This window comes from Exophiala mesophila (assembly GCF_000836275.1).
Source record: "Exophiala mesophila strain CBS 40295 unplaced genomic scaffold supercont1.8, whole genome shotgun sequence".
NCBI classification, from domain to species: Eukaryota; Fungi; Ascomycota; class Eurotiomycetes; order Chaetothyriales; family Herpotrichiellaceae; genus Exophiala; species Exophiala mesophila.
This window is the reverse complement of record NW_015622511.1, coordinates 1-15,832: the sequence shown is the minus strand read 5'-3', so window position 1 is coordinate 15,832 and position 15,832 is coordinate 1. Positions and strand designations below refer to the sequence as shown.

Here is a 15,832-nt window from a genome sequence, read left to right as displayed (position 1 = left end):
TCCCCCAGATGCGACCGCCAGTACCAGGTCGGTTCGGTCATAGGAAATGCCACCCAAGCCATCATCATCGCCTCATCATCGAAGTCGGTTCTAACGGGAGCGACGCCAAAAATCTCCACTTTGTTCCAGCTCATTCCCCGCAATTTAGCCTTGGTCCCGGCTTCGATGTCTCTTCCCCCCAACACCTGCTGGTTCCTCTCAACAAAGCTCTTCCCAAATTTGCTCGCCCGGACGAACTCGAAGATGTCGTACCCGTTGCGACCGTCTCGTCGAAGCAAGACTCGATGACCATATCCCGCCCTGATGTAACCGTACAGTTCCTTCTCGGCCCCTCCTTCGAGGACGTATCCTTCCCTTTCATTGAAAGCCAGGGATTTTGGCAACTTCCCTGATCGAGCTCGAGCTTCTGTTGGGGTAGTTGGGCGGGCTTCTGTTGAGGCAGTTGACTGCCTAGGCCTCGGTGGGATGGACTGCGTGGACGGCTGTGGTATGTCGATCTTCCAATCTGTAGGGTAACCGCGCTCCTGAATGAAGTTGTCCAGCCACTGGTTCATCGCCTCGAGCTCCTCCTTAGCCTTTTCGTCAGAATTTTGCTTCCATTGAGCTAAGAGAGGGAGCGCCTTCTTGGACACCCCTTGATAGACTTCGAAATCGACCACGAATCGAGTTGAGTTAGGAAAGCCATTCGCTGTGTTGATCTCCACTATCTTTCGGTTCACCTCTTGTAGGCCGTTGATCGCTCTCTCGTCATCGGGACTGTCCCAGACGACTTGCAGCAGCCCCCCCGCGACAGAAAACACTTTGCGGTGATCATCGGTCATTTGTGGGATCGTCGGCTGGGTAGAGTCTTCCATGTCCGCGTCTTGTCCGTTCGATGGCTCCCGACCGGAGCCCTCGTGGCTTGCGTCATTTACTGGCACGGTGAGAATGCCCCCTGCGCCATCCCAATCTTTCATCTCCGCGATGGCGGCTTCGTTGATCCCGAGGTGCTTTGCCGCCTCGTTGACTCCTACATCCCAAGCAGGCGTACCATGTCAGTCCACAGTTACCCACGTCCTCGGAGATTCAAGAGTTCACACTTACTGAGAAATGCCTCCGCAGCTTGATTTGCCTTGTTATATTTTTCATGGGTCAAGCATCCAAGCTTCTCGAAGGCCGCCATCACCATTCTCAACTCCTCTTCTCTATCTGGCTTTTCGTCTCCAAGGCCAAGAATCTGTCGGTAATCGGTACCCGGGCATTTCATCACGGTCTCTACGGCATCAATCTGCTCCTTGGTGGCCCCATTGTTCCCCTCTTCTCCGGAAGGCTTCGGAGTTCCTGGGTCAACTTCCACAGTAGGTTGAAGGTTGGCCTGCTGCCTCTTCTCGTCTTCCTTCAACCGGGCTGCGTCGGGCCCCGGGGTCGATTCTGGCGTTGGCAGGCCATGGGCTTGTCCCGTCGCGGGATTCTCGTCACTGACCACAGGCTCAGAGGGAGAGTCGTTCGCTGTCGCCATGTCTTGGCTCAAATTTGGGCAACGACTGGGATTGTGCAAACGCAAATGTCTCTGAGTGAAAACGAATTCGGTCCTTTTCGCTGTGTACCACTCGAACGATGATATTTGAGGCTATGGACGGACCGACGTCTAAAAAAGCATTCAGAAGTGTCAGTCCCGGGGTAGGGATGCTATATAGGATGCAGCCTTGGAAGTGCCCGAATTGGACTTCTCTAGCACGTCTCGGCCGTTGCCCATTTAGACACAGTTTGGGGACTTGTTGGCCCCCCCCTCCGGTCCATGAGCCGAAAATGGTCCTGGGGCGCCATAACTTTCGACGTGAGATCCAAGTTCGGCTCCCTGGATGGGAAGGACGATGCAACCGCGACCACACATCAGTTGAGGTCCCGGCGAAGACCCGTCTAAACTCTTACCTCACTTGGACCTCTCACATCTGCAATACGGCAGTACTGTAGCAGTCCGTCAGAGAAGCTCTCAACAGAAAGCCTGTACCGTGCATCGGACATGAGATTCAGCCAATTCCTCGTAATCCTTCTCTTTGTACATGCTGTATGTCGTGCAGTGTGCTGCGTGATCGACGTTGCGGTTCTCGCCAAGGGGCTAGATCTTGAAATGCGTTGAGTCCCCATTTGTCATATCACGTGATTGTCACACGTGACTACTATGACCAACAAGGAAGGTGCAACAAGGATGACTACATCTACTCCTCCTCCTCCTCTTTTTGATAGAACAAGCAACTCAAGACTCAGTCACTTTCATAGCTATTTCAGCTACAATTGAAGTCATTGTGACTCAAACTCCTTTCTCTCTCTCCCTCATCATCGTTGAGACCTCGTAGTCGATCATTGCGATACGACACCATTCAACTTAATGTCGACATTCACCCCAAGCTATTCGTCTTTGCAGTCGAACTTTGAGATCCTCCATTGGAAGATAAGCCCCACTGGTGCTTACCCGGTCGGTCTTACGCCATTGTGGAGTTTCATCCATTGGAGCGATTTCCCAGGAGATGACGAATGCGGCAACAACTGCTAAAACTTCAGCATGGGCAAAAGCGCGGCCTTTGCATAATGCTTTCCCGCCACTGAAAACGAACATATCTCCATACGACGTCCTAGGATGATCAGTTTTACCGCCCGCTGTTCGTTCCTCGTAGCGAAGGGGGTTGAAATCACAGGATTCAGGAAAGTACTCCGGGTCCATTTGATGCGCCCCATGCGCAACACATACAATCTCTCCCTTTTTTAGCGGAAATTGTTCCGCCCCTCCTCGAGCTTGATAGGGAAAGACAGTGCAATCTTCTGTCACCATTTTCAGCGAAAAAGTGTGTGCTTCCATCCGAAGGGTTTCCAGAAAGACCGCCCTAAGGAGGGAACAACGAGAAGTCAGTGCTTCTATGTCCACGCGGATCTGAGGATCTTGATCTGAGCTGTGCTGGACATAAGGTTCCACCTCACTGCGTATTTGGCACAAGACATTCCTGTGTTGGAAGAGGTGTCTGATCATCCAATACACTATTGGTGCGGTATTGATGTTGGCGGCCCAGAGAATTGCTGATGTGGTCGATGCACATGATTCGGTCGAGATGCCCAATTCTGCCCACCCCTGGAGGAGCGTCTTGCAGATGTCACTAACGTCAGATAAATCCCCAAAGGTGGAGCGTTCCCCTTGATCGCCTACAAGCAGAGCCTTGTGGTGCTCCAATGTTGCCCTGACCACCTCGTCCCTTGCTTTCCTGACCGCTCGTGCGGTCGGTAAAGGAAGTTTCTCTAGCCCTAACAGCAAAAGCTTCACATTGGCGTCAATCTCCCAGAGATTGTCAACGAAATTTGGGTTATTGGTGGTGAAAGCAAGACCCATAATCGCTCTTACGGCTATATTTCCCACCAATCGTCGCAAAAAGGAAAAGAGGCGGATTTCCACATCCCTCTCTGAACCTGATGCGATGGATTTCATGTCTGAGCTTATCTTGCCAGAGGTTTTCGGGATGAAAATCTCTCGCGCAAGCTCATCGTTGATCACTGAGGACGCATGGAGCATGAACTTTTGTCCCATTAGTGCGCTCAAGTCTCGGTGAAGCCTTTTTTCGGTGATGCCGCTTCTGCGTAACTCGCCCTTCTCATTCCACACTTTCTCGAGGAGGTGTAGCATCATATCTCTCGTAGAGAGTGGGAGGCGAAAGTCAACGAGAAGTGGTTGTGCAAAAACTGGACTTGTCACGAGAACAAGTGAAGCAGTGAAAACTTGCAGCCTGTGAATGCCATGTGCATCTCTCTCACTATCACAATTAGAATTGCCCTTGTCACAGCCTACTTGGAACTTTGGCGGGTACCTTAGATCTCTGATATAGTTCTGATGATCCTTCAAGAAACCCATTGCGTGCCTCCAGCCAAAGGCTCCTCCAGCAAGCTGAACGCTATCCGCCGAGCTCATACAAGTCGAAAAATAACTCGCTAGCTTGGTGATGATCGCTATTGCAAAGCATGCCATGATTACACAGAGGTAGTCGAGTTTAGTATCGAGTCCCCTCGTGATATTCAGAAGGGTGGTTAACCATGCCATACCAGCTGTAGGATAAGATGATCTGAGGTAGCTGTTCTCTGTGCTCAAACTGACAAGTGTTGAAGTCAAGTAATACTTAAAGAGAAAACCCACGCCTTTTTATGAAACCAGCACATTTTTCTGGAAAACTACTGTTCGCAAATGGGAGTTTTCGTATTGGAATGATACGCGGATTAACCACAAGATAGGCAATGCCTCGGACGCCGGCTGGACTCGGGCCTCCACAAATCGTGTCGAGACAACCAGCCATACCGTCGGCTGTTTAACAATAATGTATTGAGCGACTGGAGCAGCAAAAGTTAGAAGGCATTCAGGGGCGATAAAATCGGTTCATGTTGTAACCTGACTGCCCTCCCCGGCTTGGCACAATAAATGTCGACAAGGCTCCCCATTTCCAGTTACAAACCCAGTTCCCCTTTAGGTGGATCTTTGATCAGCTAGAAGAATTTTCGGAAGTATCACGGATGAGTCAGTGTCCATCTCTCGAAAATGGTACGGACCTCACTCGGATCTCTGTTGTGTTATCACTCCGCAAAATGATGCTGCCCATGGCACCGACGGAAAGATCGTGACGATCTATGTTCTATGGAGGCCAGTCTGCCGATACATTGCGCAAACCTCAATGACCTCCGCCTGGATGGCGAAGTAATCTCAACAACATTATCAGTCAGGATCGTTTGTCCAAAGCCTCCAATGGAAGTGCAAGGTAGAGGGCCACTACTCAACATGGAGGAGTCTACTGCAACCTTTGGCACCCAGGTGCGTCTCGAACGTGGATTTGCAAAGGATAAAATGATGATCGCAGAACGTGATGGTCCTGCCGTCTTCCAAGTGGACAAATGCGCTTGTGCACTTCGTCATCACAAAGACGATTTCCTGAAGCTTTCGAATGCTCTCCACTCCAGAGCTAGAGCTGATCACTCATGTCCTAAATTTTCCATCTCTCATCCTGTCGATTTCTTTCTCTCCTTGTGAATCAAAGGTGCGATTGGTGTAAAATATAGAGAGATGCATCTCCATGTTCTGGTATACAAAGCATCTTTCTCTCAATGACCCCATAGCTTTCCGAATAGCATTTGTGTCGGTCACGAAAGAGAACCTGTTCTCCATAAGAAGTATGAAATATCTTGCAAGGGTGTGGCATCACGGCTTGAAACAGCCCCGGCCTGGCGTCAAGAGTCAAAGGTGAGGGAGCTGGGACAAGGCCAATGAGGTGTAAGAATGAGATAGGTTGGGGATGACGGACCTCGTCTAGTCTCACTATGAATACCTCCTAATTGAACATTGTTTCCAACCGAGGCGAAACGTTCTCTTCCGCTCTGACAGGTCGGCGACATAGAGAGGACACGGCTGTACTTCTGACACAGTCCCGGAAGCCCTCTTCAAAGCCATCTGGATCTTGCGTGTCTAGACACGTGCTTTGACATCTCGCGCAGAAGTTATGTCCACATCTAGTAACTACATTCTCGAAGCTGTCTGCGAATTTCTCACAAGGATGGTTCCATGCGCGGGCTTGAATAGTTGTCGGACTCGTCCCCAAGTTTCATACTCCGTTGTCATTCTATGTTGCTATCAGATATGTACATGCCATGAAGGTAAAGTTGATCTCTGGCTTCGTACTTCTAGATATAGGAGCAATAATCCAGGCTCTCACGAAGGTCGACATATCAAGACAGCATACGCTGCGCCAGTAGGTAGCGCCTGAGGTAGGCAAAACTCAGCTTTGTCAGAGATGCTGGCCGCTTCATGGCAAGACTGGACATCGCCGGTCCTGTCTCTTTTCCGATGCTATTGATAGGATGGCTCGAAAGATGTGGACAGTATCTGCTGCATCTCCTGAAGAACTGTCACTTCTGCAATGTCGTTGCTCAACAATTTGATCAGTTCACATTGAAATCTTGGGAGATAATCCCAAAGTTTCGGCTTTGTTAAGCGGAATAAATCGACCAACACCTTGATATCAGGTTCTTTCAATCGTCGGTACCTGAAATGTCCGTAATCTATCAGATGTGATCATAGCCATGGTGTAACACTTACATGATTGGATCTATAAGAATTTCGGGCGCGGCTGGACATTGGATGGCTCTCATCGGGAAGAGTGTCCAAAGAGGATGATTTGGTCCAGTGGCATGGTCGTATCGAAGTAGAATGTCTCCTCGGTACTTGATCTCTTTCAATCGTCTTTTCGTATCTGCTTTCAGCTGACCAGATGAACCTTCTCGCATTGATTGACTGGGGGGGCCGCATTCCTGTATCATTCGATTGTATGCCACCGTAGCAGCATTTTCGCCTTTCTTACCTGTAGCTATGGACTTAATGCCAGAATTGCTCATCAAATTTGCACCGTCTCTGAGCTTCCGTCGCAGCTCTACTTTACGCCTCGCATCAGTGATCCTGTGTTGCTCCTTCTTTTCGGCTTGCAACGTGGCAACGAGCGAGTGAAACCGACGAGCGACAAACAACGAGGAAAAATCTTTCTGGAAGGTTGCGAGGAAAGAGTTGGCGTCTCCACGATCATACATCCTGACCATACTGCCAAGCTCCTGCCTCATGTTCGGTGGATCTTCCAGGAATGATGTCACCATGCTAGACAAATCTTGTAGGACTGCCTCACAACCAATAGCAGACGCTAGATATTGTTGGAAGTCGGGAGAATAGGGGTACTGTGTGTTGACAAATGACTGTGACATGACACTAGTCTGAGGATCCATGGGCGTCAGGAAGTGTTGGTCTCGTGGTAGAATCTTTGTCAAAAGACAGAGAAGATATCTCTTTCGCAGAGCTTCAATGTCGGATCGGATAGAAAGGCCAGGCTCGACTAGTGATTCCACTTCCCGCAAGACTACAATGCCACTGTCGTTGTCGGAAACCTCTTGCAACTGATCATTGTCAAATTTGTTCGTCCTGTTTGGTGACCTTACTTACTGCCTTGTGCTCAAAGGGCCATTGGTTGTCGGTCTCAGTGAGGAGCCTGACTATCTCCTCATGGCTCTTGAAATCATGAATTCGTATCAATCGATTTTTCACGTCCGCGCTGACCAGGAAACACCGGTTGCCTTCATGCACCGGAACCACAATGAAGTCGATATCGTCCCAACTCGACGATTCTCTAACTTGTCTTTGACTGAATGCCTGGTAAAATTGCTGAATCTCCATCCGAACAATCTGATCTCCATCGTCGGCTAACGCGGATATTGTTTCTGACACAGCATCCCTGTGGAGTAATGTGGACGGTTTAAAAGAGAGGAGCACATCATTGCTACTCACACGGTTCCTGGAAAACCAGGTCAGGTTGTCTACGTTTCTGAGTCCCAATGCGATGAGCTCGTCTATCTCCTTGGCCAAATTGCCAGACAAGCTCCCATTTTCCGCACCTCTAAACATCTCTAGCCCCGGGTCGTGAACGGGTCGTCCCATTTCGCTCATTATGGTGGGCAATGGAGTCCCTATAGCTGCTGCTTCTGTCGATGCCAGCGATATTGGAGGAGATGCAGGCACTGCTGTCGTGAGGCCTTCCTGGCTGGGTAACTGAACACTCTCTTCGTCTCCGAGCACATTCAAAACGACGTTTAGGTCTCCGTTCAGGTGTTCCAAGGTTTGGTCCGGTTCGCATAATTGACTTCCACAAATATCAACCTGTGGTAGTGCTAAATTGATTTCGTCATAGAAAGCGAAGACATTCTCGGGAATATTGAGTGCGGCGTCCACAAGATCTTGGCCTGTTTGCTGATCAAGCACGGACGATTGTGTACCGTCGCTCAAGCTACCTGGCATCTCCAAGGTGTTTGTCTGAGCCAAGTCGGCGCGTTCGCTTTCGACGTACGCACAGTGGTCAAGCAATTCATCTGTACCCGGAAAGCCGAAGACCCCCGGCACAGGTTGGTTGCTGCCCTCAATTGATAACACCATGTCTGTATGACAACGTTCCCTGATCTCAGGATTTCTCTTAGATTCAACTTCAGAGGCGCATGAGCTACAATAAGTCGGGAGCAGAGGAGGCGGCAGCCAATCTGCTTCGCAGCTGCTCACGCTTTCCTGAAGATTCGGTCCAGTACTCCATTTCTGGAAATAAACGCCATGGTCTGTTTTGACAACATCTCCAGGAAATTGTGCAAATATGCTAAACGGTATTCCCCAGAGTGTTAATGACTCCGGGGACACAAGTAAACTTGCATGCCTTGTAAATTGGCTGCATATGGGTGATGCTTGCAATTCATGTGCAATTCTCGCTTCCAGCTTGCTTGTATGTCTGGATGCAACAACAAGCCAAACAACTGAGTGTCCAACCCATAGGATGTTGATAGACTGTAAATCCAATATTGTCTTGCGTAAACACATGAATGTTTCCGTGATGCAAAAGATCGCTTTTCGGTGCGCTGGTGAAGCAGGGTTCAGAGCTCGTACAGCCGAAGGTAAACAAACGTCGTCAAGGTTGCACACAACATAGTTTGGACCCGACCTGTTGTTAGTTTCATGGTCCTTGAGTGCTGAGATCAGGGCAGGAATCAAATTTTGGTGATCAATTGTAGCTGTTGCTCCGGAGAAGGAAGGCATCGACCTAGGTCTCGCAGATGGTCTTGTTTCGGTTCTGAACATGCAACCAAGTTTGTGTACTTCTTCTGTATAATATGACTCAGAGGCCAATGCTTGGAGCATCTGGCGCCACGTTGGGACGTGATCAAGACGAGTGAGCTTGAAACCTTGAGCAATTTCGTGAGGAGTCCAAGGATGGTCTTCCTTGGGAGCGGACAGATCAACAGCCATTGGACGCCTAGGTTTGGATCAAGCAGCGATCGACAAATGATCTCTTTCTCAACAAAGTGAACGCGGCTGTCCTTTACAAATTGTCCACCAACTATATATCGATGTTCACTGCCTTCGCACATTGACTGTGTGAAGATCAGGACAACTCATCGGCAACCAGCCTGATACCAGGACCGGCGCCTATTACGTCCTTGTCGAGTGTCCGCGCTCTCTCGTGATTGAACAGGGACCGTCCGCCCCATTAATATTGCTTGCAGATGGTGGGCCTTATGCCAATTGTAAGTCGTTATGGTGAATTAGTCTCATAAGACCGCGAGGAGAGTTTGTTCTACAGAAGAAAGCTCATGGCGCTGATTAGTCGAAATTGAGAACCTGGACTGGACTGTGGACCCACTTCTGGTGGGTAGGTAGTTTCTAAAGTGGTGTCGATGTAGTGACACTAATCTAGCGCTGCGTAAGATTTGAGATCATACCACTGAAAGAGATATTACGCTATGATAGTAGCTGATGCATTGCCCAGGTGAACTGCATTGTCGCAGGGGGCGAGTTGGAAGTGATATCTTCACTAGACGTGAAATTTTTGAAGTCTAAGTAGTTTGTCGTTGGCTGCAGAAAGGATAGATAAATTTAGCGATAGGTGCCGTTTTGGACTTCTAGGATGTGGGAGTGAAAGAAACCGGGCTATCTGTGGGCGGCCTTGGACTCGCTAACCAACCAGCTTTCGAGATCGATATGTTTGCAGGTTTAAGCGCCTACGAGAATGCTAAGATGAGCATGTGCATGCCAGCCGCCAATTCCGTGTTGATCTCCCGGAACTTCAACGTCTCGCTACGGGCAGTAGTCAACCAATGATCGCATGGCTGGCGTCGATATCATGTACTGCCACATCTCAATTCTCATCGCCGACCACACAGCTAGAAGGCCCTACTTAGTCTCTCGGCCCTTTTGCGAGCATGGCTAGAGAATTCTAGCTGCATGCTCGGCAGCGAAATCTGGCGGGTGGTTCCGTGGAGCAGCAACCGGCAGTTCCGCAGCGTGTCATTCACCAGTAGATGCCGATATGGCACGTGAGCAGGAGATTTCTGATAGGCTATTCCCTACGGGCCCTCGGGACATTGCGTCGCCTTTTAAAATAGCCTAGGTATTAGACCCCTCCATATCACGTCGAACATGGCTAGCATCTGATTGATGGCGAATTCAACGCAAGGTAGAGCGAGCGACGGTCATTCACAGAAGCAATTACCCACCTTTGTCCAGATTTCCGCACAAGTGGCAGACGGAAATACAGACAGATGGGTTGGGGCGAAGTCTTTTAGCGACCTTTATTTTTGGGCAACAGGCTAGGATAGGAAAAGTCATTGCTTCCAATCCGGTGGATGTGGCTCCTCAGTCTATGGTTGTTGATAAGTCTGCCAGCAGTTTAGGAAAAGTGTTCGCTCGACCGTACCTCAGCATCCATTGGTCTAGCCACTTTCAAAAGGATTTCTAATGCTATGAACTCACTTGAAGCACGTGAAAACAAAAATGAGTTTTGCGTACTGCTCCAAATCTACTTGTGATTGACTCTGCCCGAGCCTAACATCTTATTTGATAGACGCGTGGTGCGAGTCGGCGTCTTTGCCATAGACCGTGCGCAGTTCTTAAAGGTGGTGATTATAGACGGGGTAGAAACTGTTGTGTATAACATTGTTACACGGTATCAAAACTAAATGACTGTAGGTATTTATGTAGCCCGGCATTGCGATGTCGAAACTTTGAGCTTGATCATACTATGCATCTTTACCACTTTCTTTTTTCTTACTTTGTCCAAAACGTGTTAAGGATTTTCGAGCATCCTAGAAGCAGAAGAATCTAACTCGGAGCAGATCGTCCTGGACCGGAGAAATCAGCGACAGGCATCATTACCTTTCGAAGGGACTTACCACGCTGGGTGCACAAGCACTACCTGCTGGGCAACAGATGGAGGTACTGTTATCCCTTGTGTCAAGACATACATTGTCTCGCGCTACATTTGGTGGATCGATAGTACATGTTCGTGCCGCTTGTCCTGATTGAAAAGAGTTCGGGTCTGGAACGAATTCGATGACGGGGAAGAAGCCTTGAGGTTGAGGTGCTGCAGTACCGAGCCCAGCACTCACAGCCAAGAAAAGCAGAAACTTTGCGTGCATTGTCGAAGTGAAACCAAGGATACTGTTCGTTGCTTCTGACTGTCTGATGGTTGGATTATGCGTTAATAGTTGTGGAAATGAAGATTCCTACAGGTGAGTTCATTAGACTTTATATATCGATCGATGACAGGTAATCTATCAAACTACATAAGCCTTTCATAGCCTCAGGATAAACTCATGTTGAAGCTTCTATTAATAAAGCTACAGCCTCAAACGATGCGTACCTTGTTGTCTATATCTGAATAGTGAGTCACCTATTCGTCACATTGACCAAAAATAGTACAGACCACTGAATGCTGTTGCATCTGCGTTCGGAGAAATGGATCCAGCTTACTCTTAGCAAGGGTACAGATTAAATAATGTGCGAAGACGGGAGTTTGGCACAGCCACGTCCCACGGATGCTGAAGAGCGAGCGAAAGTCCAGGTCTGGATCGAAGAATGTATAATTTTTGATATCCACACAAGACATACAGCACTGATCTTTATCATCCTGAAGTTTGTACTTTCGCCTCGCGTTAGCCAGTGCCGGACAGAATAGATCGTATAGATTAGGTTTCGTACTCAAATTTAATGGTATGAGGACATCTGTCTCACACCAGTGCTCCGTAACAACGCCAGATGGAGCCCCACGGAGCGGAGGATTCCAGGCCTGGATTGCAGATTTAGCATCGGCCGTTATCAAAGTTCTGATTCGCGTCCGGGACCTCTAGTCCCCAGCACGAACGCCGTTTCAGCCGTGGTTGTTTTACCAGGTGTTGTTTCTGACAGGTTACATGGCCATAGACAGGTTTTTCAGAGGTATGGGGCGATGAAGAGGCATTTGAACCAGGAAAAAGGGCTGCTTGGCTGGCAAGCCTCTGTGATGACTCTCCTACAGTATTAGGGCTGGACGCCCTCGTCCTCCCAGACCGTGATAGAGGTAACAAATAGTTGTTGAGTTCTGGGCCAGGCCGTGAAACTTCGAATATTCCACGTCAATGATGCTCGAGCCAAAATGGGAGGGGACCGGTCCGAAAGCTAAAATAGTGGAAGCCTGAAAACAGGAGAGTATCCAGCGCAAAGAGCGCCCACTGCTGATCTTGGCGTCGCCCTGGTTCCCAAACGGCACGAAACAGGTGGCGCTGTCGGCTGAGCAGCTGGGGTTCGTCATCGGGTCAGAATTTGTCAGATTCCCCAATGTGATAGAGGAGAAATCCACACAGGCCGAGATATGCGTCTGGTGGGAGATAAATATGAAGGCTCTTCGCCGCACAATCTCAAAGGTGATGTATCGCGCATGATGGCACCGGAATTCCTAAAGACCGCCTTCAGCAGCAAAAGACCAACTATCACTCGTCTCAATGACGATACCAGTTGGCTCGTGTCTATTCCGCATCCTGATGACGATGGTGTCTCAGGTGGTCCGTCGTTTTTCAACTTTCTCGTCGATCCATGGTTTCATACTAAGCAAGTGATCATTTCAGAGTGGTTTCTGGTCCAATGGCACGTACACGAAAGTCGTATCTCGAGCATCGCAGACCTGGAAGAATTTTTGCAACACACCATCGGGCAGAAGCGACACCCGGCTACGATCTCTGTCCCAACATCGTACATAGATGCTGTTATCGTTTCTCATGACACCACGGACCATTGCCATAAGGAGACCCTCAAGCAAGTCTCAGCCGCGGTCCCCATCTTTGCCAGCCCTTCGGCAGCAAGGGAAATATCATCCTGGAAACACTTCCGTACGGTCGTGAGCCTTCCACAGGGAAATCAAGCTAAGTTTGATTGGCGAACGGCCAACTTACATCCATTGCCGGGGTGGCTTGGCATGAAACACCTGTCCCAAGGAGAGCATTTCGACTCACTCTATGGAGGAATAGCGTTATACTTCACCAAAAGCGCCAGTTCTCTAGGAGTAGAAGCACTGATCTATGCTCCGCATGGTATAAAGGCTTCCGCAGCGACCTGGCTTGGAGCGGCGGAACCCAAAGTAGAGCTCGTCGCGCTCATTTACCCTTGGACTGAGGCAAAGATAATGGGCCTGGCGGCAACTTATGGACGCGAAGAGGGAGAAAAGCTCCTCTTAGGTACAAAATCCAGGTACTGGATCGATACGCACGATGGAGAAAAGATATCCTCAGGGATTTTAAGCTGGTTCCTGGCGAAAAGATGCAGAATCGACTCGCACGCAGAGAGTCCAGGCACAGGAAACAAAGTCTCCAACCTCCAAGGCGCTATCCTGAAGACCCTACATGAAGGGGAGACTCTGACACTATAGCCGACCTAGATAGCACTCCCGTATGTCTCAAGAACATTTTCCATCGCCAGCCATCACCTCAATGATGGCGAAACTCTTCTCTGAGAGGCGATGAACAACCATATCAAGGTTTACTCCCTTCTGCGAGCCTTTATCACTTTACCTGAGCATGGAGACTGGCGTGAGAATCAATTGAGATGAGTGAAAACCTACTTGAAGGTTGCGTAGATTTACGTTGTGCTTACAAGAAATCCTCTGCCAACCAGCTTTGGAAGGAATGAATCGCCCTCACATACGTTCTGGTAAGAGTTGGCTATTTCGCTCGCTTCAGCTCCTGCGCCAAGCTTCAACTTGACCCTTTGTTGCTTTGCCGATGTTGATGATTGCTGCTTGATCAAATGCCGCCAGCGACGTTAGCCACGAGCAACTAGCTCAATGTTTCGCAGTCTGGCAGAGTTGAGAGTCTATACAAAGGTCTCTCGTAACACGTTCAACCGAGAAGACGACCACGTTGTCTTGAGACACCTACTCCGCAAGCTCTTTTGTGCGGAACTGTGAATAGAGGAAAAGCATCCACGCGGACTCACGGTCTATGAGTTGAACTGTGTTGCTGGGGAACACGAATAGTGTCTGTGTATCAAAGGCGCTGTAACCTCGTGCTTCAAGTCTCCTAGAATGAATGGGAAGTTTGCCTTGGTCGAGAAGCCATTACTTGAACTGTAAGAGTAAGATTTGTACCTCCTCGATACATTTGTCCCTAGTTCTGTGAGACGCCATACAGTTTTAACTTGTACGCCGCCTCAGAACCGGATGCGACCTAATATCAAGGATGCATGGGCAAGTCGTCTCGCTTCATGAATGTCTCGTCCTTATAATCACGCTTCGCTGAATCCTATAAAGACAGATCTCGTACCCAAAAGACCCAAAGGAGTGATAAGGATAGTAACTCAGGGTGTGTTAGCGACGAGCTTCCCTCAAGGTTGAAGATTTTAGGACCAGAATCCTAATCTCTAGAGCTGGATTCATCCTCGTCGATATCGTGGCCGAAGTCTCAAGTTTTTAGTTGAAGAATTCGAAGACCGCAAGTCCACGATTAGGCCTAGAACTACAAGGTCGTATACTGTGTGATTCCTACAGATCTTAGACCGGCTTGAGATCTTAAGTATCTATAGTAGTACAGGACATAACAATTGCCAATAATGGCTTCACACCGGGTAATGTTGTCGAGATACGGGAGAGGCATTTTATGCTAGCAGATTTTATCTTCGTGGCCAGTGCCATCCACCATCCGAGGTCAATTGTCACGGCTCTGGAAGCCAACCTTAATACTAGCTGTGTCCGCGCCTTGCTTCAAAATTGTGTCGAAATCGTCACCAATCTCCTTCTCGGCTCTTCTCCACTCGAATACTGCCTGCTGAAGTCGGTCTAAAACCTGCCTCATCTCTTCTTTAAAGGCCCGATTGGCGCTCTCCTGTCTCTGACTTTTCGCGAGCTCTTTTTGTAGTGCTGTCTTCTCCCCGGTGAGTTGCTCAATTCTCTGCAATGGAGTAGGACGTGTGGCGCGTTTGGAGGCCTCCAATCGAGACCTAGATGCTTCGAGAGCTACGGATGAGCCTTGGTTGTGGTCGATCAACGCGTCCATCGGACTCAGCGCCGGGGGTTGAGTTGGTGGGGAACGGCTGTGAACTTTGCGTGGACGCGACATGTTCATGATGGCATGTAGGTTGAGACACGCTTTTGTGGACTCGACTTTTGGAGACAATGGTGGCTTTCAATGACTGTCTCTGCAGATATACTCTGCCAGGGCCAGGAATCGGGCGGTGATACTTTCCTTCCTGTTCTTTTTTTAAATGACCATCAACCACGCTAAGCGTTGGGGATTGGAGATGGATTGGAAAGCAAGGGGACCAGAACAAACCCCCTCTCGACGACTGACAGAAAGATTGTTCTATTCTTGACATGCGCAAAATAGGGTGCAGGAAAGAGACTGCCTTCCATGGCCAGAATGATGGTAGTCCGCCACCCGTACAGCGCTTGTGACTCTCCCACAGGCTGTCAGAAGAAATCGATTTCAGGAATCTTTCTGCTAGAGACTACGAAATTGTGCTGGTTCTGAATGCGGAAAGGAAAACTCAGACGGTGCGTTCTACTAACAAAAGAGGATAAACGAATCGGGTCTTTTAATTTTACCTTCCCTCCATCTCCCACGCCGTTCAATGGCATACTACCCGCAAGTCAGCATTTTTGGGCTCCAGCTTTCGCCCCCGTCGAGCTCTCTTTGGTTGCCTTCGACGTCCTACCCCCGTGGTCCCGTTTTCTTCCACTTTGACGCTTTCATCGATGCCTGAAGACAATGGTTCGCTTTTCACGACGGGTGAAATGGTTAAATCCATCGTCCGGGTTCTGTCGGTGGTCTGTTCAAACTGCTTCAACTTCTGATCTGCCACCGCCAGACGTGCTTTAAGGCTGGATAGTTCGTTCTTGTAGTGTTCCACCGTATGCTCGTAGTCTTGTTCCATTTCCTTCATCCTGGCTTGAAGCTCCAATGTCCTCACCGTGGTCATTCCGTTCTCGCTTGAATCCAGTTCGTGAATCGCCGC

The 15,832-nt window shown here is 49.2% G+C and overlaps 5 protein-coding genes across 5 annotated transcripts; 1 reads left to right on the top strand and 4 right to left on the bottom strand.

Annotated features, from left to right (window-relative positions):
* Positions 1-75: 75 nt before the first annotated feature.
* On the bottom strand, positions 76-1,498 carry PV10_09155 (uncharacterized protein; the record flags this gene model as incomplete). Its single annotated transcript, XM_016374268.1, has 3 exons — positions 76-90; positions 186-1,009; positions 1,084-1,498. The coding sequence occupies 3 exons, from the start codon at positions 1,496-1,498 to the stop codon at positions 76-78; spliced, it is 1,254 nt and encodes a 417-aa protein (XP_016219539.1).
* An 867-nt stretch (positions 1,499-2,365) lies between these two features.
* Positions 2,366-3,988, bottom strand: PV10_09154 (uncharacterized protein; the record flags this gene model as incomplete). The annotated part of the gene is made up of 1 exon (XM_016374267.1): positions 2,366-3,988. One exon carries the CDS (start codon positions 3,986-3,988, stop codon positions 2,366-2,368), a length of 1,623 nt encoding a protein of 540 aa, XP_016219538.1.
* Positions 3,989-5,595: 1,607 nt separating this feature from the next.
* Positions 5,596-8,643, bottom strand: PV10_09153 (uncharacterized protein). The gene is made up of 3 exons (XM_016374266.1): positions 6,986-8,643; positions 6,098-6,939; positions 5,596-6,044 (listed from the first exon to the last, which is right to left on the bottom strand). Exons 1-3 carry the CDS (start codon positions 8,612-8,614, stop codon positions 5,849-5,851), a joined length of 2,667 nt encoding a protein of 888 aa, XP_016219537.1. The 5' UTR covers positions 8,615-8,643; the 3' UTR covers positions 5,596-5,848.
* Positions 8,644-12,203: 3,560 nt separating this feature from the next.
* On the top strand, positions 12,204-13,356 carry PV10_09152 (uncharacterized protein; the record flags this gene model as incomplete). Its single annotated transcript, XM_016374265.1, has 1 exon — positions 12,204-13,356. The coding sequence occupies one exon, from the start codon at positions 12,204-12,206 to the stop codon at positions 13,251-13,253; it is 1,050 nt and encodes a 349-aa protein (XP_016219536.1). The 3' UTR covers positions 13,254-13,356.
* A 2,089-nt stretch (positions 13,357-15,445) lies between these two features.
* Positions 15,446-15,760, bottom strand: PV10_09151 (uncharacterized protein; the record flags this gene model as incomplete). Its single annotated transcript, XM_016374264.1, has 1 exon — positions 15,446-15,760. The coding sequence occupies one exon, from the start codon at positions 15,758-15,760 to the stop codon at positions 15,446-15,448; it is 315 nt and encodes a 104-aa protein (XP_016219535.1).
* Positions 15,761-15,832: the final 72 nt, after the last annotated feature.